General features: G+C 42.8%; 1 protein-coding gene across 10 annotated transcripts in view; it reads left to right on the top strand.

Annotated features, from left to right (window-relative positions):
- The window catches only part of MCM3AP (minichromosome maintenance complex component 3 associated protein), a 213,451-nt gene that overhangs the window by 27,852 nt on the left and 160,506 nt on the right, over positions 1–25,093 (top strand). For all 10 annotated transcript variants that reach the window (XM_078378458.1, XM_072994293.2, XM_072994461.2 and 7 more), the window contains 2 exons: positions 15,632–15,828; positions 22,665–22,804. In XM_078378458.1, coding sequence (XP_078234584.1) covers positions 15,632–15,828; positions 22,665–22,804 — 337 coding nt within the window. The remainder of the gene's footprint in view (positions 1–15,631; positions 15,829–22,664; positions 22,805–25,093) is intronic.

The raw sequence follows: 25,093 nt of genomic DNA, 5'->3' as shown, positions 1-25,093 counted from the left end.
AAAATATATAATCAACGACACTCCCTGCCCGACTATTAAGGAAGGTGAAATGTCCTTTTGAGTCATCCTGAGAGCTGCCGTGTAGGCAAATTAGTTCTAGGCCAGACATTGTCTCAGCTAGCTTCCTACCTTGTTTGTTGAGGACTTTGTCCAAAGAGTGTCGGTCAGATAGGAAGGGTTCATTAAACTCTAGGTCTGAATCAACTGCTGTCTCAGTTGATCCGGGGCCAACTCTGGCATTAAAGTCGCCACACAAAATTACAGCTGCTTTCGGGTGCGAAAACTCAGTGGTTGATGGCTTCTTCCAATTCATGCCAAAAAGAGGTGAGATTTTCTGTTTTACCGGGTGGACAATAGGCATTGATGCATATTAGTGCCTCCAACCCATTTCCCCATGTCCCCCTTACCAATGCTGACAGAATAAAATTACTTTCCGATCGGTAAATGACTTCCAGCTCCACGTCCAATTTGACAGAGACCAAAATAGCTAAGCCTCCTCTAGCTCTCCCTTTCCTGGATGGTTTAAGAGCAGGAAGCAAAAATTGGGTATACCCATGTAACACCAGGGGAGAGCAGTCAATTAGCCAGGTTTCCTGCAAACAAAGGATATGAAACATTGAAAGAAATTTCCCGAACCCCTGGTCCACCAACTTATTTTGCCACCCAGCGATGTTCCATGATAAAACTGAAAGTGGGCACTGGGAGTTGGAGCTGTTCTGTGGGTCAGGGCAGTTCTGTCATAAAAGGGTTGGCGCATCGGTGGAGGGTGTCGGGTCTGAATGTACTTCAGCCTGAATTGTAATGTTGGGCCGGCGAGTTTCAAGAAGAGTCACAAGCTCCTGCCTTACAGCCTCTATCTTTTTAAGTGTCAATACCTGCTCTTCCCATGGGAGAGAGGTGAAGCTGTCCAAGGCCTCTTTTGATAAAGCTTCATCTTCAATATCGAGCTGTAGCTGCAGATCCCTTGGAGATTGATTGATAATAGGGCTAAATCTTGTGGGTGCAGGAACAAGAGGGGTTGTTGCCACCTTAGGTTTCATGGGTGATTTCAGTGTATGCCTAATGGTTGAGTTGCCCTTTGGGTCTTCTGGGTCTAGAAGAATCAAGTCCACTGGATGGCAGTCCATCAACTGTGTAGAGATATTTGCCAGCTTCTGTTGGCCCATCTTCCTAGAAGCTTGGAAATGAGTTTCATGGTTGGGTGGGGTAAGAATGAGTGGCATCACAGTGTGGTCACTCAAGAATTCAGCTGAAGTTTGTAGAGAGGCCAAGCTGGTTTTGGTTTCCTCCCAATTGGTATTGAATTCAGTAAGAGTAGCTAAGACTTCCTTATTGGAGGGTGGGGCTTCAGAATGAGTAAGGGCAGTCTCCTGAAAAGTCCCTTTCTTAGCTTTAGGTGCTTGATCCCTTGGTTGCAGAGTTGACAAAGATGCTGGTGACATTAATTTACTTTTCGGGGCTTCTGCCTTGGTTTCCCGGCTCTTAGTGCTAGGCTCTCTTTGCGTTGAGTTTCTCTGAAGCAGGGGTGTAAGAGATGTATTTGAGAAGACTCTAATAGGTGTAATCTGAAATTTAGCTAGAAAAGTTTTCATTTTGGATAGCATGAGTGGGATCACTGCATGTTCAAAGGAGAGTTGTACCCTCTTTTGGCCCTTGGACTGAGGAAGCCATTTAATGGTTTTTAGGTCTATTTTGTGTGCATCTGTCATTAGCAGTTGGCTTAGGGAAGTTAAAACTGTCTCATGTGAGTCCCATCTCCTCCTGTTGATTGAGATAGGTGCAATTTGCAGCAAAATCTGAGTAGGCTCAAAGATATTCATACTCCTTGCAGCCTCCCTTATGTGCTGAGCAGGTTGGAGCTGAAGGTTTTTTTGCGGCTCAGTACTGTTGTTTTTCCCCATCTGGTTGCTTTGCATGTTCCTCTTTAAGTCTGGGTTTCTTAGTGCCTTGGTCAGTGATTCCGTGAGTTTCCCCAAAGCAAATTCAACTGCATTCATTTTGTGACACACCCTTTGCAGATTATTAAATATTGCGTCAACAGTTTGAGCTGTGAGCAAGCAATGTTCTGCTAGATGGGTGGGCAAGTGTTTGATAGCAGCGTCTGAAACAGCCTTAATAGGGATGTGCAGGGGGAATTCAGCATCTTGCCCCTCAATGGTTAAAAGCGTTTCATCCTCCAATGTTGCAAATTGGTTGCTTAGGGCTATGGAGGGTCCAACAACTAAGTTACTCACTGAGCAGTTGGTTGTTAGAAGCTCATCTATTTTCAGTTGCTTCGCTGCTTTGGCTGGATGGTAACTTGGGCTTGATCTATGACGCTTGTTTCCCATTCTCCCTAATTACCCTGTGTTTTAGTTCGGTAGGAGTTTGGGAATTTGCTGATTGCAGATTCAAGGCAAATTACTCCTCTCACTGACGACAATCTCCAGTTAAAATATAAAATATTTAAAACAGGATTTAAAAATATATAAAAATTTTAAAATATATTTTAAAAATGAAAGTAAAAACTTCAGCATTCATAAAAAGGCTTATTTTGACGGCGAGCAACTTGACGAAAGTGGTTTGTTAATGGGGTAGGCAGTTAAAATCACAGTAAAACAATAAGCAGGTGACAGCAGCTGACTCTTGAATAATAAAAGCTGCAAGCAATAAAAAAACTTATTTCTAAAAGCTTAATAGATAAAAAGTAGATAAAAAATAAAAACATAAGTAAAAAACATAGAGGGAGTGGAGCTTGGGGCGTGCCTGCTCTTAATCCACCCCTTACGTTCTTGGTGGTCAGCTGAAGTCTTAGCGGTTAGCTGGTCAGAGTCTTATTTAGTATATTAGTGATTTGCAGTTGGCCTCTGGTTAATTCTTTAAAATATATTCTTCGACAGGGTTTAAAACTGGTATGCACAAATGGTTCCTTAATAGCCTCACATCAGAGTTTCTTGCAGGAGTGTTTAATAACAAGGAAAGAAGATAGACATTAACATTCCAGCAGCCGGCACTTTGACTTCTTGGCTCCTTGTCTGGTGTTATGCAAGGGGGAGTATAAAGTGCTGCTCAACTCTTAGATAGAAGGTGTCTGCAGCACAAACTCCTCTTCTCTTCTCTGAGCTTATTATCAGCAAAGAGGCTCTCTCATTAATAAAATTTCTCAAAGGATTTACCTTGCATCACCAGCTATTGCTCAAAACTTCTCGGAGCTCTGTCTCAACACCGCCAAACGCTGACACCACCCAACCGGAAGCGCATGGGCCCCTTTCTTTATCTATAACTTCTAGTAGTTTCTTATAGGGTGTAGCGATCACCCTGCTTTGGCTCAGATAGAAGATTATTGGCATGTACCAATGAGTTGTTGGGAGGCGGAGCCATAGAAACTAGAAGGTAGGGGTGAATTCAGAGAGAGACAGAGAAGGGAGATAGTTTGGGTTTGAGGCTAAGAGAGCGTTTAGGGAGTGATTAGTCAGTGTGTGACCTGTATTAATTAAGATAGAAGTTGAAGTAAAATACTGAAGCTTTGTGTAACTTTAAGAATGTGCTTAAGAACTAGTCCTAAAACAACTTGTAATAAATAAACCTGTTTCTTTTTAAAAGTTGAGTACTGAATGGACCTCAGTCTTTCATAGGAATTATAGGTTGATAAAGAGGTAGTGGCAGCGAGGAAAAGGGCATGTTGAGATGCCTTCATGAGCTCTGTGTTTGGTGAAATAAACAGGGGCCACGAGGTAAACGTCACTATTTCTCATTTGTCTCCTTGGTAAGAGACCGGATTGGTCATGATGAATTATTTGTGAAAGAACCTTTTTAGTCTGGTTGTCAGTATTGTACATTAATTTTATAATCCATGTTTAGGAGTGATATTAGTCTGTAGTTTTTAATTTCAGTGGCATTTGTTCCTTCTTTATGAATAGTAGTAATTAATGCTTCTGTCCATGTTGATAGGATTACCCTTTATTGATCTGTAACTTCTTCGTGGCCACTGTGAATGCACACAAATGGGTTTTACTGCGCCTGTGCAGGACTCCTCAGAATATTCTAGAGCTTAAAAAGACGTGATTAGTAGGACGTTGCCCCGTGGCGCGCATGCTCTGCCCTCCCGTAATACCTCAGTTCCTTTTAGCCGCCACTGAAATCAGACTTCTTTGGGAATTAGAGCTTGTGATTTGTGATTTTATTAGTGGTATTTTGATATCTGGACTGTTCACGGCTTTCCATTATTGGATTTTGGACTCAGTCAAGTTTTTTATTTATGGATGTTCCCTGTGAGTTATTTCCCCCCCACCTTCCCGCCCTTTTTTAATGGCCTCCTCAGGTCCATTCAAATGCTGCATGATGTATGCCAATAAAATTCCTTTTATGGATGGCCTCGATCGCTGCATGTTCTTTCTGGATGAGAGTCACCAAACTCACACTTGTCCAGAGTGTAAAAAGTTGACAAAACCATCTTTAAAATTCCGGCTTCAAAGACTGAGGTCCCATTTGTGAGAAAAATCTTTGGCACCTTCCAGTTTACCTACCAGCCCCACAATGGAACTTACCCCAGTTCCACCATCTAGATCTGAGTCTTCCGTCCCATTGGCTCCTACACCCTCGCCAAGGTCTTCTACCAAGGCTTCCAAGACTAAATTGCTATTGGTATTGACGTCGACCTCGATGTCGAAGACTTCTTCAGTGTCGGTGAAGATTCAGTCTAGTAAAAAGCAAAAAGATAAGGTCAAACAAAAGAAAACAAAGCAGGCTCCTAAACCCAATCAGCCTCGTGAGCTGCCGATTGTCCATGTCTCCCTCCCATCTCCCATCTTGGAGGAGTCATCTAGGAGTCCCAGACTGAGACTCCATCTCTGAAGCAGGAGAATCAAGTCTCCCTACTCGGGCTCAAGCTTCGGTCTCCATACCGAGCTTGTTACCAAGTCATGGCCGCTCGGAGGCTGATATCGTATCCAGCCCAGCCTCAGCCCATTCTAGCCCTGTTTCGACCGTGCGGGCAACTGTGATCCACCTATTGAATTCTGAGCCATCGGTATCGCAATGCCCTCCTCGGAAGAGGGCAGCAAAGCCACATCACATCTCTCCATCCCCACAGTACCGGGAGGTAGTTTTTGGCCTGCACCCATCTCAACGCCATGCCTTTCCTGAATATGAAGAGCCTCTTTATGATGTCGACCGACATGGTGATTGCTACCAGTACCGATTTGATCAATATGACTCAAGGTTTATTCCTGAGTATTATGAGCTTCCCAAACATGTTTGAAACGCTTAAGCGCCTTCCAAGTCCTCTCATTTGCTGTCGCCACCTCCTGTTCAGAGTCGATGCCGAGCCACTTACAAGCCCACTCCAATGGTATCAAGGTCTAAGAAATCTTCCAAACACCATCTCTCTAGTGCTGAAATACCGCCTTGTGACCCTATCTCGTCTCAACACAAGACCACTTGACACAAGACTGTTTCATCTAAACTACGCTCTTCCATGGTACCATCAGCTTCGATATCTGGATCCCGCTCTGACTGTCAGGTTCCAGCACCGACTCCTCTGGTTCCTGTTTCTCGGGATCGTCAGCACTCTCCCTTTCCAACTCTTTCCATCTCGGGAGCATCGTTGGCATCGACAGTTTCTGATCAGGTTCCCTCCTCTGAATCATCCAGGGAGTCCCCATCAAACTTACCAACCCCAGAATCTGATGTTGTGGATGTTCATCCTCCATCTCCAAGGACTTTACCTTTTACGCACAGCTCATCCTGTGCATGGCCAAATCGTTGGAACTGGACATTGAACAGCCATTTCCTCCCAAACCTGACCTTGTTTTTGATGACATCAATCAAAAAAAATCTCCTCCATTAAGTTTGGCATTCATTCCAGCCATATTGGACCTTATTAAGGAATCTTGGGACAAACCATCAACGTCCTTACAGATCTCGAGATGGGTGGAGAATCACTACCACACTCATGGGACTGATACAGTGTTCCTAATCAAACATCCTTGTAGCATTCACCCTATTATGTTAAGTAGTCATGCATATTCATGTTGCAGGCTAATATTCCTAGGAGGCAGAGCTGAGAGAAATGTAATAAAGAGGTGGAGTCAGAGAGTGAGTCAATGAGTCAGAGTCAGAGAGAGAGAGAGTGGAGAGATAGAGTGTGGTATTTGGGAGATCTGAGGTGTGATTAGAGTGAAGAGTGAATAAGAAGTGTATAACAAATAGAAGGTTGAGATTGATGATAATAGAAGCTACGTATGATTAATAATCAAACATCTGCTGTGTCCTCACACCAACCCTTTTTGGGATCTTTTTTGCTGTCATGCTGAAGCATGCCTTTGGAACTGCAACAGAAGGTGTCTATCTCCGGACTAGATCAGACGGAAAGCTCTTTAAGCTCACTAGATTGAGAGCAAAGTCCAACTGAAATGCATACGGGACTTCCTCTTCGCAGATGATGCAGCCATTGTTGCCCATTCTGCTGAAGACCTCCAACAACTCATGAATCGTTTTAGCAAGGCCTGTCAAGACTTTGGACTAACAATCAGCCTGAAGAAAACACAAGTCATGGGCCAGGGCGTGGACTCACCTCCCTCTATTACCATCTCTACACAAGAATTGGAGGTTGTTCATGACTTTATGTACCTTGGCTCAACAATCTCTGACACCCTCTCTCTAGATGTCGAGCTGGATAAACGCATCGGGAAAGCAGCTACCATGTTCTCTAAATTCACAAAGAGAGTATGGCTCAATAGGAAGCTGACGACATATACCAAGATCCAGGTCTATAGAGCTGTACCGCAGTGAGTCCTGGACCCTTTGTGCACGGGAGGAAAGGAAGCTGAACAAGTTCCATATGCGTTGCCTCCGACGCATTTTCGGTATCACTTGGCAGGATAAAGTTCCAAATAGAGTAGTCCTAGAATGAGCTGGAAATTTTAGCATATATACATTACTGAAACAGCGACGTCTACGTTGGCTTGGGCATGTCGTGAGAATGGCTGATGATCGGATTCCAAAAGATCTCCTGTATGGAGAATTAGTGCAGGGAAATCGCCCCAGAGGTAGACCACAGCTTCGATACAAGGACATCTGCAAGCGGGATCTGAAGGCCTTAGGAATGGATCTCAAAAGATGGGAAATCTTGACATCTGAGCGTTCAGCCTGGAGGCAGGCGGTGCATCATGGCCTCTCCCAATTTGAAGAGACCCTCATCCAGCAGGCTGAGGCAAAGAGGCAGTTACGAAAGCAGAAAAATCAGGGAGCTGGACGGGGGACAGATTGGATTTGTCTTCAGTGTGGAAGTGATTGTCACTCTCGAATTGGCCTTCTCAGCCACACTAGACGCTGTTCCAAGTCCTCCATACAGAGCACAATACCATAGTCTTTCGAGACTGAAGGATGCCATTGGGGGCATTGTAATCAATAAACAAGTTTTATTTAAAAGACAGTGAAGTTTGGACGTTCATCTTCATCCTTCTATTAATGTTGATTTAGTGATCAACTAGTGGCAGCAGGGTAAAAAGGAGTAGTAAAAAGGAAAGTGGTAGAATATACAAGATGGGCGGGATATAAATCAAATAAATAAATAAATAAATAAATAAATAAATAAATAAATAGGGGTAAAAAAGGAGTAGACGTTGTCTAGAGGGGCTGGGTAAAATCGAATGAATAAATAAATAAAATAGTTTGCCTTCATGTGCTCTGTGTGTGGGGAGTCAGGCAAGGGGCACGAGGGACAACTGCCACAATTCGTGGCAGAGGTGGGGTATAGAGAAATCCAGTCAAGTCTGTTTAAAGAGAAATTTTCTTGAGTCAAGGGTACCTTTCAGACAGAGGTCTGAGGTAAAAGAAGTTTGGTTACCCAATAGAGCTTTTGGGAAAAGCTTAGTGGTGGGGCTTCTGAACCCTGAAAGACCAGGTGTCCTAAGCGCTCAAGAGTTTGAAAAATGGAGGTTACAACAGGAATTCAATCTTAGAGAATTAGAAATTAGAGAAAGAACCAGAGAATTAGAAATTAGAGAAAAACCAGAGTTGAGGAGCAGGAACTACAGCTCAAACCTGAGCAAGAGGCCAGAGAAATGACATTTGAGCAAGAGGCCAGACAAACGGAATTAAGACAAAAAGAGATGGATTTTCAAATACAAATGAGACAATTAGAAATAACCTCTCAAAATAACAACAACAATAATAGCTCCTATGAAGGAATTCTGGCTAAAATTGATCTTAAGAAATTTCTCCAATATAAGAAAGGGGACTGTTGTGAATCTTTTCTTATCGCTTTTGAGTGCGCGTGTTGGGACTTTAATATCAGAGAAAGTGAAAGGCTGATTGTTCTGAGGTCACAAATCAGTGGAGAATGGCTTGAGATTTATTCTCAGATTCCCCTAGAACAGGCTAGAGATTTTGAAGCCTATAGAAAAATGGTATTTTCCGGATATTGCATAAATGCAGAACATCTCAGGTGAAAATTTCATGTCCTTACTAAAAGGCCGGAAGAATCATATGCTCATTTGGTGTCTAAATTACACCAGTATCTGGACAGATGGATGGCACGTGAAAAAGTTACTTCTCTAGAAGAGATTAAAATTGTGATAGGCTTAAAACAATTTTACTCTATTTTACCTGGGGAATTGCGCTATCTAGTTAGGGGGAAAATCCTAAAACTCTAATAGAAGCTGGTGAACAGGCTGATTATATTAGGGAGTACAAAGACCCCAGATTCTATGAGGTAAAAGTTAACAGGCCAACCTGGGACAACCATAAGAAATCCTTTAACCAACCTTTCAACAAACAGTACCACAGTAAAACATCAGGGAATGAAGGCCAGGGTGGTGCCTCATCTAAATTAGCACGGCCTCGTCCTCAGAACCAAATGAACCCTGAGGAAATGAATGAGAGAAAGAATTATAGGTGTTACAACTGTGCCCAGTCTGAACATTTACAGTTCCAGTGTACAAGAAATAAACTTAATACTGGGAAGAATGATAATCAAACAAAAAAAGTGTACTGTTTAAAACAAGTTGAATCCTCTGAGGGAAGCAGTAACCAGAGTCCTGTTTCCATGGCAACCACAGCTTCTACTGATCTTGAGGACATTCCTGAAGCCCCTATAGTACATTGTTATTATATAAAAATGACAATACTCTTCTCAAAAATGCTGGTGAAGAGATATTAGAGAGAGGAAATAAATACATTGTTATAAGGGATACAGGATCTCAAATTTCTATAATACATTCTGATTTGATAGCCCAGGATGATGTAATTCTAGGCAGAACTATGACCCTAAAAGGAATTCGGAAAGAATCTGTAGTGCTGAAAGTGGCAGAGGTTCAGATAAACTATGGGAATTGGTCTGGAAAGTGACAGGTAGCAGTTTCAGACAAAATACCAGCTGCTTTTCTAATTGGTTAGGACTTAATAGAGCATGTCAAGAGTGCTTTTGTACTTACACGCTCAAAGGGGGGGCAAAACATCACAGTAGCAGGGGAAGGCTTGGAGAAAGAGTCCCTTGAATAACCAGATTAATAGTGGTGCTGAAGCTGATCTCATGCTTCTGAAGAATCCCAATAAACATGCCCAGGAGCAGAAGGAGGACATTAGTTTGTGGGTTTGCTTTGAAGCAGCCAGAATGCCCACTGTATTGTCTCCTGAATGCCCTGAGAGATTTTGCTTGTATAAAGACCTTTTGTATTTGCGTCTGCCATCAACAAGAAGTATGATTGGTACTGCTCCCAGACGGGGACAGGACCAGTTTGGAGGGAGATGTGTTCATGGTACCTTGGTCAGATGATCTGCTGTACATGTTTCCTCCCATTCCGCTTATCCAGAAAGCAATCGGGGGTTTCTCTGGCGGATTTTCCGAGCCAGCAAACTCCTCCAAGCCTCTCCGCGCTGGGCTTCATCCCTCAAAGCCCCAGTGCCAGGCCCACCAACCCCCATGGATTCCTGCAGAGCCAGGCTCCTCCAAGCCCCTGCAAAACGAAACCAGGCTGCAGTCGAGCCTTGTGACGAATCTCCACCTCGCAAGATCAGACAAGCCAAGCTGCATCTCCTCCCATCCTCCAACTGGCCCCGAATAGCTTCCAACCAGCCTCGAAGCGTTCCAGCAACCAAAGGAGAAGTTAGTAAGGGAGAATAGTGAGAAAACAAAAAACAAAAAGGAACAAAAAGAAAGGGAAAAAAGAAAAAAGAACCAGACTGAGGGGCGGGGGGAAATGCTCCCAACCAGTTACTGGTCCGCCATCTTGAAAACCTTTATCTATCTCAGACTTTGTCAGACTATGTCACTATCCTCTGTGAATTTAAAGTCATTTTTTACCAAATGATTTGTCTATATTTTTACTTTAGCTGCTTAACATTTGTTTCTAATAATTTCTTGAATTCACTTATAAGTTTCTTGTCCTTTGCTATATCACTTCTCTTGATCTGAATCTCTTGAGTCCCATCTGTATTATTTGCTCCTTGTTCCTCAGAGCAGTCTTCCAGTGTCTAGATAAGCATCTATTTGATGGATGTGGTTTTTCACACTTTCAGTTGGTCTCCTACCCTCTAGGCATGAAAATGTGACCCACCCATCCAGCGGGAGAAGAGCTCACACAGATGTAAACATATTTAGGTATTCTATTCGTGTGTGTGTTTGTGTGTGTGTGTGTATTTAATTTTGGTCATAATTTTATGACCAAGAATATATTTTTTTTATTCTTGAATCTGCTTTCAAAAATGAACAGTAGATTTTTCTATTACTCAGGCAGCAAGACTTCAAAAGATTCACTTCTTCCCACCTTTAATCTTTGAGCCAGTTCCAAAACATTATGCTTTTATAAGTTTTAATCCTTGTTAACCTGGTTGAGTTAAACAAACGTCCCAGCCAATTCTTATGCAGTAAATTGATGAAAAGGTGGCTGCTTTTTCCCTCACTTTTCAGACCCTGGGAACAATGAGCATCTGTGCTGGCCAAAGTTCTCACAGAGGAAATTAACTATAAATCACCACCCCCTAATTAACCCTTGTTAAGAAGCTGTGTTCTTTCTTCTTTCAAAGCATATATTACTGCTTTTCAAGGGGAAATCCTTTAAACAAATTTTATAAAGGAGCCAGAAAGTTTCACCAATTAAATGCTGGTCATAACAAGCCAGAAATACAATCCGCATGTCTTTTTTTTACTGTGACTGCATCTGTGACTGTGACATCTTTCTTTGCTTGACCAGATCCTGGCAAAGGTACTTTATTTATTCTGAGGATTTAGCTATATGGTTATGGAGCCAGAGGTTGGGAGTTTGATTCCTCACTGTGCCTCTTGCAAGTTGAACCAGCCTGTGTGGCCTTATGGAAGCTACAAAGTCCCAAAGTGCCCCCCAGAAGAAGGGAATGGTAAACCACTTCTAAGTACTCTACGTAGAAAACCATGAAAAGGGTCTCCACAAATCAAAATTGACTTGATGATACATTATTATTATTATTATTATTGTTGTTGTTGTTGTTGTTGTTGTTGCTGCTGCTGTTGCTGTTGCTGTTGCTGTTGCTGTTACTACTACTACTACTACTACTAAAGGTTTATTATATATAGTTGGTTGTTTAGCTTTGATGAATGGCTACACAATTCAACTACTACATATAAAATATTGTGGGGGTAATAAATAGAAATTAACTTTTAGAATAATGTTATTAGAGATATGGAAAGATTGTTCTAGTAGGTAGTGTAGGCATCCTTCAGTCTCAAGAGACTTATGGTGACGTGCTCTGAATAGAGATCTTGGAACAGCATCTAGTGTGGCTGAGAAGGTGAATTCGAGAGTGCCAATCCTTTCCACACTGAAGACAACTACAATCTGTCCCCTGTCCAGCTCCCTGATTTTGCTGGTTTCAGGAGTGCCTCCTTGCCTTGGCTTGCTGGACAAGTATATCTTCAAAATGGGAGAGGCCATGATGCACCGCCTGCCTCCAGGCCGAATGCTGAGATGTCAAGATCGACTCAATCTGTTGAGGTCTATTCCTAAGGCCTTCAGATCCTGCTTACAGATATCCTTGTATTGCAGCTGTAGCCTCCCTCTGGGGTGCTTTCCCTGCACTAATTCTCCATACAGGAGATCTTTTGGAATCCGACCATCAGCCATTCTCACAACATCCCCAAGCCAATGTAGACATCGCTGTTTCAGTAATGTATACATGCTAAAACTTCCAGCTCGTTCCAGGACTACTCTATTTGAAACTTTTTCCTGCCAGGTGATGCCAAAAATGTGTCAGAGACAATGCATATGGAACATGTTCAACTTCCTCTCCTGCCATGCACAAAGGGTGCAGAACTCACTTCAGTACAGGAGTGTGCTCAGGACACAGGTTCTATAGACCTGGATCTTGGTATGCCGTCAGCTTCTTATTAAGCCATAGTCTCTTTGTGAATTTAGAGAACACAGTAGCTGCTTTGCCAATTGATTTATCCAGCTCAGAATCTAGAAAGAGAGTGTCAAAGATCATTGAGCCAAAGTTGTTGGAGCTCTTCAGCAGAATGGACAACAACAGCTGCATCATTGGCAAAGAGAAAGTCCCGCATGCATTTTAGATGGACTTTGGTCTTCACTCTCATTCTAGAAAGATTAAAGAGCTTTCCATCTGTTCTAGTCCAGAGATAGACACCTTCTGTTGCAGTTCCAAAGGCGGGCTTCAGCATGACAGCAAAATAGATCCCAAACAAAGTTGGTGCGAGGACACAGCGCTGTTTCACTCCGCTTCAGATCTCTTTTTTTATTTTTTTTATTTTTTAAATTTTTTTTTATATAACGGATGACAGAAAGGAAAAGGGAATTGGAATTGATGAGGAAGAGGGGAGACAATAACATATTTCCATCCATTCTGTACCTATTGCCTTATCAAGATTTTAAGTTATTCTATTTACTCTTTTCTGCCTTCTAGATTGAGTTCTCATTTCAATATATGCTATTCATAAGCTGCCTGTTGATTCAGTCCACTTGTTAAATAGATCCCATCTTTCTGTTGCCTTTTGCAAGGGATAGTCCTTCATGACTTCTGTTAAAATGTGCATTTCGGCTATTTCCCGTATCTTTTCAATAAGATCTTCTTGTTTCGGTACCGTTGGTCTTTTCCAATTTTTAGCATATAGAATTCTGGCTGCCGTAGCTATGTATATAACTATATAATCCTTTGACTTATCTATATTTTCAGGTATCATACTCAATAAAAACAGTTCTGGGGTTAATGGCACCTTACAGAGCAATATTTGTTCCAACATAGCATGCACTCTTTTCCAATATTGTTTCGCTACTCCACATGACCACCACATATGATAATAGCTTCCCACTTGTGTTTCACATTTCCAACACTTATTTGATACATCTGTATACATCTTTGACAATTTTTCTGGGGTCATGTGCCACCTATAAAACATCTTATATATATATTCTCTTTAATGTTCACCGATCTTGTAAGCTTTATGTTATTTTGCCATATTTTCAGACATTGATCAATATCAATATTATGCCCTATATTTTGTGCCCACTTAATCATACATTCCTTAACCATTTCATCTTGCATCTTAATTTCCAACATATAATTATACATTTTCTTAACAATTTGTTCTTTTGAACCTAATAAAAGTTTATCAAAAATCGTTTGCTCTGAGTAGAAGCCTTCTATTTTATCTTTTGTATATCTAGATTCTAACTGTACTCTAGGCCACCAATCAGTATATCTGTTCTGTGACTCTAGCTCTTCTTTAGATTTTAATTCACCATCCTTTTTTAATAGATCTTGATATCTTAAAGAGTTTGCTTTTGTCATACAACTGGGTTGAGTAAAGGCCTCTATCGGTGACACCCATACAGGTATTTTATAATAAATTTGTTGTACAATTTTTCTCCACATTCCCTGTCGGGATCTGCAGATGAAGCCTTGTTGTAGGGATCTTCAGATGAAGCCTTGTTGTAGGGATCTGCAGATGAAGCCTTTCCCCCCTCTTGACCAGCAAGGAGAAAGGAAGAGGCGAGCACTCAAGTGTGTTTTCAGGACGGGGATCCGGATGAACTAAACAGCATGCTGTGCAAAACTGTTCAGTGGGAATTCCTCCTTATCCGTCGCCGTGCCCCCCTTTTATTGTTCTCTACTACCTTTGCACTAGTTAACCAGTGACCATTCTAAACACAGGCAGGTAATATCCTGAATACACAAGTATGGTAAACAGAGGGGCCGGTAAACAGAGGCACGTAAATCCTAAATACACAAGCAGGGTAAACATTCCTGAATACAGAGCAGGGTAAACAGAGACAGATAACACTTTAAATACACAAGTAAGTTGATACAATTTACCCAGAGACAGGTAATTATCCTAGATACCGAAGCAGGTTAATGAATCATCCTTTACTGCTGTGTACGTGATTTGCGCGCTTAGCACAATGTCTGCTATAGCCACAGATATATACATTGTAAAAGCATACAATTTCCCCACATTCCCAGTAAAGCTGTTCTTATCATATGTGAATTGAACTTCTTTTGTTCTTTATCCTTTTTATACCATAAATAAGCATGCCAGCCTAATTGCAAATCATGTCCTTACAAGCTAAGTAATCTATCGTTTTCTAGAGTTATCCATTCTTTTATCCAATCTAAAATACAAGATCTATAATACAGAACCCAATCTGGAAGACCAAAGCCGCCCGTCTGCTTATCATCTTGCATTGTCTTAATTTTAATTCTTGGTTTTTTTCCTTGCCATATAAATCTCATGATTATCCTATTGAATTCTTTTAAAAAGGACTGTTTTAGTATAATAGGAATTGCCTGAAATAAAAATAAGATTTTTGGCAAGATGCTCACTCCGCTTCAGATTCCAAAGGGAACTGATGTTGAGCCATAAAAAGCTACAGTTCCCTTCATTTCCTCATAAAAGGACCTGATGATGTTAAGGAGTCGAGGTGGACATCCAGTCTTGGGAGGTATTTTAAAAAGGCCATCCCTGCTAACCAAATCAAAGGCCTTTGTAAGATCTATGAAGGCACAAAGATTGTCTGTCGTTGTTCTCTACATTTCTCCTGCAACTGTCTGAGGGAGAATACCATGTCGGTATTCCAAATCCACACTGTGATTCAGGATAGACTCTGTCTGCAAGCACCTGGAGCCTCTCCAGCACAACACGGGCAAGCAGCTTTCCTACAACGCTGAGAAGAGAGATGCCATGGTAGTTGTTGCAGTCACCCCTGTCTCCTTTGTTCTTGTATAATGTGATGATGTTTGCATCCTTCATGTCCTGTGGACATGAAGGATGCAAACATCTGGACCTTCCCTCCAGCAAAGACATAAGATTTCATACAGCTTGGTGGTGATGATCTATTTACAGCACTTCAGCAGGAATGTTATCCTTTCCAGGTCCCTTGCCAGAGGTGAGGGAATCCAAGCCCACTTTTATTTCTGCTAAAGTTGGTTCGCTGTCCAACTCTTCCAAAACAGGCAAGCAGGTGCAGTCATGTCTACTAGGTGCAGACATAAAAAAAATCTTTATTTTTCTTGGGGATGCCATACAAAGTGCATTACTGTATAAATCATCATGGGGAATAGTAGACTCCTGTGTGACTCTCATTTCCTGTCCAAATCCCTCCCCTTCATTTAGTCAAGCAGTGTGAACTTCATTTAAACACCTCTCTTTTCTTGTTTACAGTTCTCCACCTAAAAAATCTGGCCTGAAAAAGTCTCTGCAATTTGAGGCATATACATTTGATTCTGGACATGAAGGACATAGCTTGGAGAATTTGGAGCTGCCTACACCCTCCTTCAGCAACCTCATAGGCATGGTGGCAGAGACCTCTGAGGACAAATACCGCCTTCTAGACCAAAGAGATAAAATCATGCGGCAAGGTGAGAAGTTATTGAATTCAGATGAAGCTGTTTGAGAGACAGAATAGGTGGTATCTGTCTTACCCACTTTGTCACACACCTTGCTACCACATCAGTATTACTGAAGAGTAATAATGGGAAAATTCTGGAAAATATTGAATTGTAAAATTTAAGGGAAAATTTTCTACTACAGTAAAATTTTATGGGATTTTATTAGCATGTTTATTTCACTAATTAGTAAGCAAACTTGAAAAATGGAATTATTTTATTTGTATGTACCACATAAGTATTAATGAGTTTTTCAGTAACCAGAGGTATTAAAACTCAGATATTTGTTAGGAGGAATATTCACAAATACACTTAATTCAGTTTAGTTAGAATCAGCTGTAGCTAGATATATATAACTTTCCTCTATAAATACCTCCAGCAAATGGGACTTTGTCTGACATAGACTGTTCTACAGCTGAACTACTTTCACTGTTAAGAACTCTCTCTTTGCTGAAGTTTACTGTCCTGCACCATTAAGTTCTAGTATTGCTTTTCAACCATTCATTTTGATCTCTGCCTTTGAAATATATGAAAATTGGTATTATGCATCTCTTTTAGCTTGTCTTTCCAACCTAAACATATATATCTCTTTCAATTGTTATTCAAATGACTTAATTTAAGCTCTCCAACTGTGGTGGAGACTCTTCTCTGGGTGTGTTCCATCTTGTCAGTGTATTGTTCAAAACAAAATTTGCAGTAGTCCAAATGTGATTAAAGCAGAATGGTGATGCACCCTAATGGGTTCATCTGCGCTCGAGCAGAGCATCTTTGGAAACTTTCACAGCCTTAAGCACTTAGTGCTGGGACCTCCCCTACATTGGCTATATAACTCCACCACCCCCACCACCCTGGCATCCAGTGCCTCAGTTCTTTTTTCGACCACCTCTGTAGCAGCAGCTTCGTTCGGAACTTCGGAAGTAAAAAAACCACAATTCTATTCCTTTACTTTCTTTGACCTCTCCTTGTTCTTTCTTCATTAACAAGTTGTTTCTTCTGCCTGGGGGAAGAGCACTAGCCGGCCTTAGGTATTCTTTGTAAAAGATTTACAAAGCCAGCTTTGGAGCCCTCAGGGCTTTTCTCTTAAAGAAATAAGGTGTCTTTTACCTTCTTAGAAAGGTTACCCCCAGGCTCAAGAGCAACAGCTATCCACCTGTTTGCAATCTTCCTCTTCGTGTCAAAAAAAAGAAGAGGACAGCATCTCAGTGGCACTTCCCCCCCGCAGGGAGCAGGGACCTATTTCTATGGTCCGCCCTAGAAGGCTACTGGATCTTGTTGGATTCCAAGAGGCCATGAGAGGTGTTGCGGCTGACCTGGCTGGCGCTCCTGTCGAGGCTCTGGTTGACAGCTGGTCCACTGCTGCCACTAGGGTCATAGACATGATCGTGCCTAAACGCCCTCTCCAGCTCAGAACTCGGCCTGCGCCCTGGTTTAACTGGGAGCTCTGAGCAATGAAGCGACATATGAGAAGGCTAGACCGTAGGTGGAGGAAGAACCCGACGGATTATAATTGGACAGCTGTTAGGGTCGCAACTAACCTTTACCTGACTAAGGTAAAGGCTGCATGTCGATCATTCTTCACTAACCGGATAAGCGAAGCGTCAAATCAGCAGGCGGAGTTGTTCCGTATAGTGCACGACCTATCTGGAACTGGTTCAGGTGATAGGCCTCCCCCTAGTTTTTCACCTGACCAGTTTGCAGCCTTTTAAAAAAGCAAAGTGGAGGCCATCCGCCGGGAGCTCTCTCCTTTTTTGAATACAGTGAGTCGAGCAGAGATGTCCAGTGCTCCGCCTTGCCCGGTTACTTTCGACTCTTTTCAGCTTGTCACGCCTGATTCTGTTGCCAAGGTGCTTGGTCGCTGCCGGGCCACCTCCTCCTCCCTTGACCCTTGCCCGGCCTGGCTAATCAAAGCAGCCAGGCCGGTAACAACAAAATGGGCCACAGCAATAATAAATGGGTCTTTCCTTGAGCATACACTCATTAGGCCCATAAGAAAGAAACTTAATATGGCGGCGGACGAAATTATCAGCCTGTTGCCAATGTTTCTTTCATGAGCAAAGTGGTTGAGAGCGTGGTGGCTGATCAGCTTCAAGCATACTTGGACGAAACAGATGCCCTGGATCAGTTTCAATCGGGCTTCAGGCTGCGCCACGGTACAGAGACGGCATTGGTCACCCTGTATGATGACCTGTTGAGGGAGGCAGACAGGAGCAAAATGTCCCTGTTGGTCCTCCTCGACATCTCGGCGGCCTTTGATACCATCGACCACGGTATCCTCCTAGGGAGGCTCTCCGAGCTGGGAATTGGTGGCTCGGCACTTGCCTGGCTCCGTTCCTTCTTGGGGGACTGTCCCCAGAGAGTGCAGCTTGGGGAGAATGTCTCGGCCCCGTGGAGTCTCAACTGTGGGGTTCCACAGGGGTTGATCATCTCCCCGATGCTGTTTAACATCTATATGAGGCCGCTGGGAGGGTCATCTGGGGGTGTGGCGCTTCGTGTCATCAATATGCTGATGACACCCAGCTCTACATCTCCTTTTCACCAACTGCAGGTGATGCCGTCCTGTCCCTCCAGCATTGCCTGGGGACCATACTGCAATGGATGCAGGAGAATGGGCTGAGGCTGAACCCGGCCAAGACAGACGTTCTGAGGGTGGGCGGCCCCGTGGTTGGTGGCTTGGGTGACTCTCACATTTGGGGGGGGGGTGACCCTGGCTGCGAAGAGTGGGGTCCGCAGCTTGGGCATATACTTAGACCTGACGCTCACCATGGAAATGCAGGTGGCATCAGTAGTCCGCACCACCTTTTTCCATCTTTGGTGGATTGCCCAGCTGCGGCCCTACCTCGACACGGGGGCACTCACTACCTTGGTGCATGCGCTCGTAATCTCAAGATTAGACCACTGTAACACGCTCTACGTGGGGCTGCCTTTGAGGCTGATGCGGAAACTTCAGGTGGGGCAGAATGTGGTGGCCAGACTCCTCACTGGAGTGAGAAAATACCAACACATTTCTCCAACTCTGGCCGCACTGCATTGGCTGCCCATTCATTTCCGCGTCGACTTCAAAGTCTTAATGCTTACTTACAAGGCCCTAAATGGTTTAGGAGCTCGATATTTGGTGGAACGCCTGCTTCCACCAAAGTCTACCGCATCACCCGTGCAAGTCAGGAGATGAGGCTGAGGAGCCTGACGCCGAGATAGGCCCGGAAGGAGAAGACACGAAACTGGGCCTTCTCAGCGGTGGCTCCTAGCCTCTGGAATAACTTCCCTTCGGAGATTCGCGCGGCCCCTATGCTGGGTTTCTTTAAAACCCAATTAAAAACTTGGTTGTACATCCAGGCCTTCCCTCCAGCTAATTCCTGACTTTTCTTTCTAACTCTTTTCTACTTTATTCTATTTTATTATAATTGTTATTGAATGATAATGTACATTTTTGTGTTTTATTGTTTTATCTTGTATTGGAAGCCACCTAGAGTGGTCCGGTGGTCCAGATAGGTGGGATATAAATCAATCAATCAATCAATCAAACAAACAAACAAACAAACAAACAAATAAACAAATAAATGAATGAATCTGAGCTAACTCTGCAGAGAACTGGGCGCCAGCAGCCCTAGCTTGCCCTTGGAAGAAGAAAGGGCCTCCTGCAGCTCTGGTGGCCATCCCCGCTTGTCAGTGATTCTCCTGACTGGGGTAAAAGCCTCTTTGAGATGTTGGCACGGAACAGCCCTCTTGCATCATGGGCTCGTTCATACAGCTCCTAATTCCGGAGATGTCATGAGTGCAGCTGAAGATCTGGAACCTGAAGGGTTAACTGTGACTGAGGAGAATGCTGACCAGTTAGAAATACAAACACCTGAATCGCCTTCAGATTCTCCTTTCCCAGTAGACAGGCTGGGGCTGATGGCATCTACCACAGCTGTGGAACAACATGCTCAACTGAGGATGCAGTCCCTTCAAGCCTGGTTTCTCTCACTCTTTGAGATATCTTGCAACCACCCATCCACATTGCTCCAGGTGACACTGGAACTCACTGCACAACTGGACTGGTGGAGATCCCCCCCAACCTACAGGTGGGGAGACCCTTTGGTCTCTTGACCTGGTTGGTTCAGTCAGTGGTAGATGCCAGCCCGCCAGGCTGGGGAGGCTTGTCTGTGCCACCATGTTGCCCTTGGCCGCTGGTCCACGATAGTAGCCAGCATGCATATCATTGTGCTGAAGCTCCTGGCACTCATCAAGGCCTTTTGGGCCTCTGAGCCCCTATTCTGGGGTTGGGTGGTCCAGGACGCATCAGACAATACCACTGCAGTTTATTATGTAAACAAGCAGGGTGGCACTCACTCGCTATGCCTTCTCTTTCAAACCATCAACATTTCGGAATGGTGTTATGCTCGCCACATTTATCTAGTGGCTGTACATTTGGCAGGCAAGAACAATTCCTTAGCAGACCATCTCAGCAGACTACAGTCCTGCTCTCACAAGCGGTCTCTTAACGACACTGTCTTTTGTCGCCTCTGTCGTTGATGAGGGATTCCAGACATAGACATTTTTGCATCCCGAATGAACAAGATTTGTGCCATGTGCTGCTCCCAAACCGGCATCAGCTACAACTCCCTGGGGGATGCTTTCCTTATGAATTGGTCATGGGGCCTCCTTTACAGGTTTCCACCTTTCCCCCTTCTTCAATGGACTGATGTTCGAGTCCAACAGGAGTGTGTAAACGTCATGCTTGGTCGCTTCGCCAGCCATGGTTCTCAATCCTGCTCCCATGAGCCGCAGAATACATCAGGCTGCAGGTGGTCCCTTAGCTACTATCTTGGGACAAGGGTCAGATATTTCATCTGGACCTCAAGTCCCTCTACCTGTCAGCTTGGAGTCTTCCTCGACAGTAACAGGACGTGCTCAGTCATTCTCTCAAACCTTCTACCACCTTGACCTACTCCTATAATTGGTAGGTGTTCTGTCACTTTGCATCAAGACTACATTTGCCTACTAGGCCAACATCTCTGGACGCACTCCTTCAGTTTCTCCTCCACCTGTTTCTACCTGCAAGCTCCAAGGCCTGGGGAACATTTGCCCTGCCTATAGACCACTAACATCTCAGTGGTCTCTCCATTTAATTTTTCGGTGGCTTATGAGGCCTCCCTTTAAGCCCTTGACATCAGCATCATCCCGCTTGCCAGCCCTCAAGACTGCCTTTCTCCTGGCAATATCCTTAAGCTTGCAGGGCTGGAGGACTGGCTACACTAAGAGCAGGCCCTCCTTTCTACAAACTAACCTTACGGCCAGACCTTACCTTCCTGCCTAAGGTATTTTCTGCCTTCCATTTGAATTCACACCTCCCGCCCTCCTCCCCGCTGTCTGTCACGTGTGCCATTGCATGCTGGGCAGCGGTGGTTGGTTCCTTAGAACTGAGGCACTTGGTGCTGGGGGCCGAGTTATATAGCCGGTGTAGGGGAGATCCCGGCACTAAGTACTTAAAGCTGTGAAAGTTTCCAAGACTGCTCTGCCCAAGCACAGATTAACCTATTAGTGTGAATTCACAGAGGACCACTTGAAGAACCAGAGTTACAGGTAAGTAACTTCTCTTTTTTTCCAGGAAAATAATTTTTTCAATTTTCATTTATTTATTTATTTATTACCAATTTAAATACGGTAATTTATGGTCTTTTTATCTGTATCTTTTAAATGTTTTGTATGCTGTATTATCACTATTGTGAAAAGACAAGGGAGGGAGGGATGAAAAGCAGGAACTCTGAGAGAAAATGGAAATTGAAATTATGCAGTCAATAGGTTAAAAAGGTCTGATTCAACAGATTGCTTTACCATGTAACACAGTATATGTGAAGAGTGTGATATTTAAAGATGCCAAACCTTAGCGTATGACTAGACAGCTAAATTATCCTAGCTTGGATTTTGCTAAACAAGATCACTTTGAGCTGTGATAAGTCATTTGGGGTGATCCTTGTATCCAGATGCAAGGATTGACCATGCTGCATCTGTGACCTTATTTGGCCCTTAGCAGAATATGTTATGCCATTTAGAAAAATAAAATGGAAAGCTTATTTTCTCCTTCCCCACCCCATGGGGGAGCAGAAGAAAGCTTTCAGTTTCCCATGATTGTGAAGTGCCTTAAGCGAACCACAGAGGAGAATAAGCAAGGTAGATTTTTTTTGTTACTGTATTTTAAATTTCTTTTTCTCTCTCTTTCCCTCCTCTGCTTTGCTATGTCCTCTTCACAGTCATGGGAAATTGAAAGCTTCCATGCACTGCTCAATAAAGTCAGTAGGGAGGTGGGAAGAAGTTTTCATTATTTTTCTAAATGGCATTTTTTTCTAAATGAGCACTGCCTTAGGCCTTTTTAAAAAAACTTTGCTTCCTCTCTCTCCACCTCCACAGGGAAGTGGGAGGAAACTTTCCATTTCCCAAGATCATGAAGTAACTTAAGCAAAAGGACAGCATAAGCCGTCCACTTTGGTTCAGTCACACATAGCGATCCTACCTGCATCCAAAAAACCAAAAAAGTTGCCCCTAACAGGGACACAGAAAGATGCAGGTGGGTAGAGATCAGAGATGGACACAATGGCTCATGTATCATGTGGACACCAGAAAAAGGAGCTAAGAGCCCTGTCTGGGCACACTGTTGGATATCTCTGTTTCAATAACTATAGAAACTAATTCTTTCACAGGCTGTCAATAGTGTTATTTTTAAATGGGGTATATTGTTTATGTCATGTTTATATTTTTCCTAGTAAGGTACCAAAGAAATCTCCAGGGAGCAGACTATCTGAACTTTGATTTCTTAATATTTCTTTTAGCTCGAGTAAAGCAAATAGATCTTGGCAAAGCGAAAACCTTTGTTGGCACATGCCCAGACATGTGTCCAGAAAAAGAGCGTTACATGAGAGAGACAAGGAACCAGCTTAGTATCTTTGAAGTGATCCCAGGAACTGACAAGGTACTAATGAATGAACATTTTCTATGTCAAAGCATCACTAAGTGAGATGCGATCTAAGAACAGAATTATTGGATGTGATGTGGTTTTGCAGTTCAGGCATGGCTCAGAAGATCCAAGTTCTCTTCCTTCTGTCCTGGAGTTCCCTAAATTATTGAATTATAATTATATGTCCATTTTCTTGCTTCTTCATGGCCTCTGTAAATCACATTCTGGGTGATCCGCGCATGTGTGGAGCCTCGTCGGAATATTCTAGAGCTTCTGCAATCAGAAAAGATATATTAGTACAAGCCCCTTCCCCCCTAGTATATGTAGTCTGGTGCCAAGGCTTTCCCTTCAGTTTCTTTTCAACCACCGCACTGATAGCCTCACTCATAACTTCTGTGAGTCTTTTCTCTTAAAAAAGAAAAGAAAAACCCTTATTGTTTTTATCTTACATTCTTGTTTTTTTTACCCTTTCACTGTTGGCTTCAGCCTTTCGGCCGGAGCTCCCCCCTCCCTGTCTTCAGTTCATGGCCTCAACATTGTGTGGTCTGCAGCAATAAGATCGTTCTTTCCGACGGCCACGCTAAGTGCCTATTTTGTCTTGGAGAGACTGATCAAACCTCTTCCTGCCTCCATGGTAAGAGCTTCAGGCATGGGTTTCCACACAGTCACCCTTTCAGGCTTAAGCTTCAACTTTGGGAACAATCCCTCCATCCAGGCAAACCTATGGCACAACCAACGTACAAGTTCATGCCTCAAGGACAAGGCCATTTCCTTTTTTTTTCTGCTTTTGATATTTATTTATTTTTTTATTCACACAGAAACAAAAAACAAGACAAATAAAAACAAGAAAAAAAGAAAGGAAAAAAAGGAAAAAGAACTAACACCTAAGACTAACCCCACCCCCCTTTGGAGTCCGAGACTCCAGCTTCGTTAACCCATCTGCTCCCCCAACTTCATTTCCAGTATGTGCTAAGTAGATATACATACATACATACATCATAAACTTTGCCCTACACTCCTGTCTTCTTCTGGGCCCAAGAATATATGAGGTCCCAGCTTTGTTTTACATAGTCTCTTGGTTGTTCCCGTAGTGCTTCTGATAGAGTGTCCAGTTCTGCTATATCCCATAGCTTCTTTAACAGCTCTTCTATCGCTGGAACCTCTTCGGTTTTCCATTTTTGGGCCCAGAGTAGTCTAGCTGCTGTGAGTATATATATATAAGACAATGCTTCAGTTTATTATCATTAATGCCTGATATGACATTCAATAATGCCATTTCAGGTTTTATATCTAATTTCTGCTGGGTAATTTCTTTTGCTACATCCCATACCTGTGTCCAATAATTTTTGACCTTTTCGCATGTCCACCACATATGATAATAAGTTCCTGCATTCTTTTTACACTTCCAGCATATATTGCTGTTACCCTCTGATATTTTTGCTAATCTTACAGGTGTGTAATGCCATCTGTAGAACATTTTAAGGGTATTTTCTCTAAGATGTGCTGGTTTAAGCATCTTATAGCTTTCTTTCCACATCTTAGTCCAATCATCAAGATCCACACTGTATCCAAAATTTTTTGCCCATTTTACCATTGTCTCTTTCACCTTCTCATCTTCTAAATCATATTCTACTAAGTATGTATACATTTTTTGATTATTGTTTCATCTGTATATATCCACAATCTATCCACTTGTACTTTACCCTCAAAGAAACACACCATCCTATCTTTTTTGTATCTTGATTCTAATTTTACCATTGACCACCAATCAACAGCTATACCCATTTTTTCAAGCTCTTGTTTGTCCTTTATCTTCTGCTTATTAGTTAACAGGTTTTCATATGTAGTCAGCATTCCTTTCTGGTTCAGGGCTTTTAATGTAAATGCTTCTATGGGCGCCACCCACAATGGGATTTTCTCATAAGTTTGTGCCTGAAATTTTTGCCATACCATCCTTAGGGCCTTCCTAATAATGTGTTCTCCAAACTGTGAGTGTTCCCTATATTTCCCATACCATACATATGTGTGCCATCCCATCTTTAAATCGTGTCCCTCTAGTTTCATAAGCCTTTGATTTTCTAAAGTTATCCATTCTTTAATCCAGGTCATCGCACAGGCCTTATAATATAATAACCAATTCGGCAAGCCCACTCTCCCCTTTCTTTCAGATCTTGTAGTAGTTTAAGTTTTATTCTTGGTTTCTTAGATTTCCATAGAAAATTTGATGTTAATCTGTCCAAATCCTTGAAGTATTTAAATTTCAATAGTATTGGGAGATTTTGAAACAGGAATAGGAGTTTAGGT

This window comes from Pogona vitticeps, chromosome 1, assembly GCF_051106095.1.
Source record: "Pogona vitticeps strain Pit_001003342236 chromosome 1, PviZW2.1, whole genome shotgun sequence".
NCBI lineage: Eukaryota > Metazoa > Chordata > Lepidosauria > Squamata > Agamidae > Pogona > Pogona vitticeps.
The sequence above is the reverse complement of the archived record's forward strand: the minus strand, read 5'-3'. Positions and strand labels throughout refer to the sequence as shown.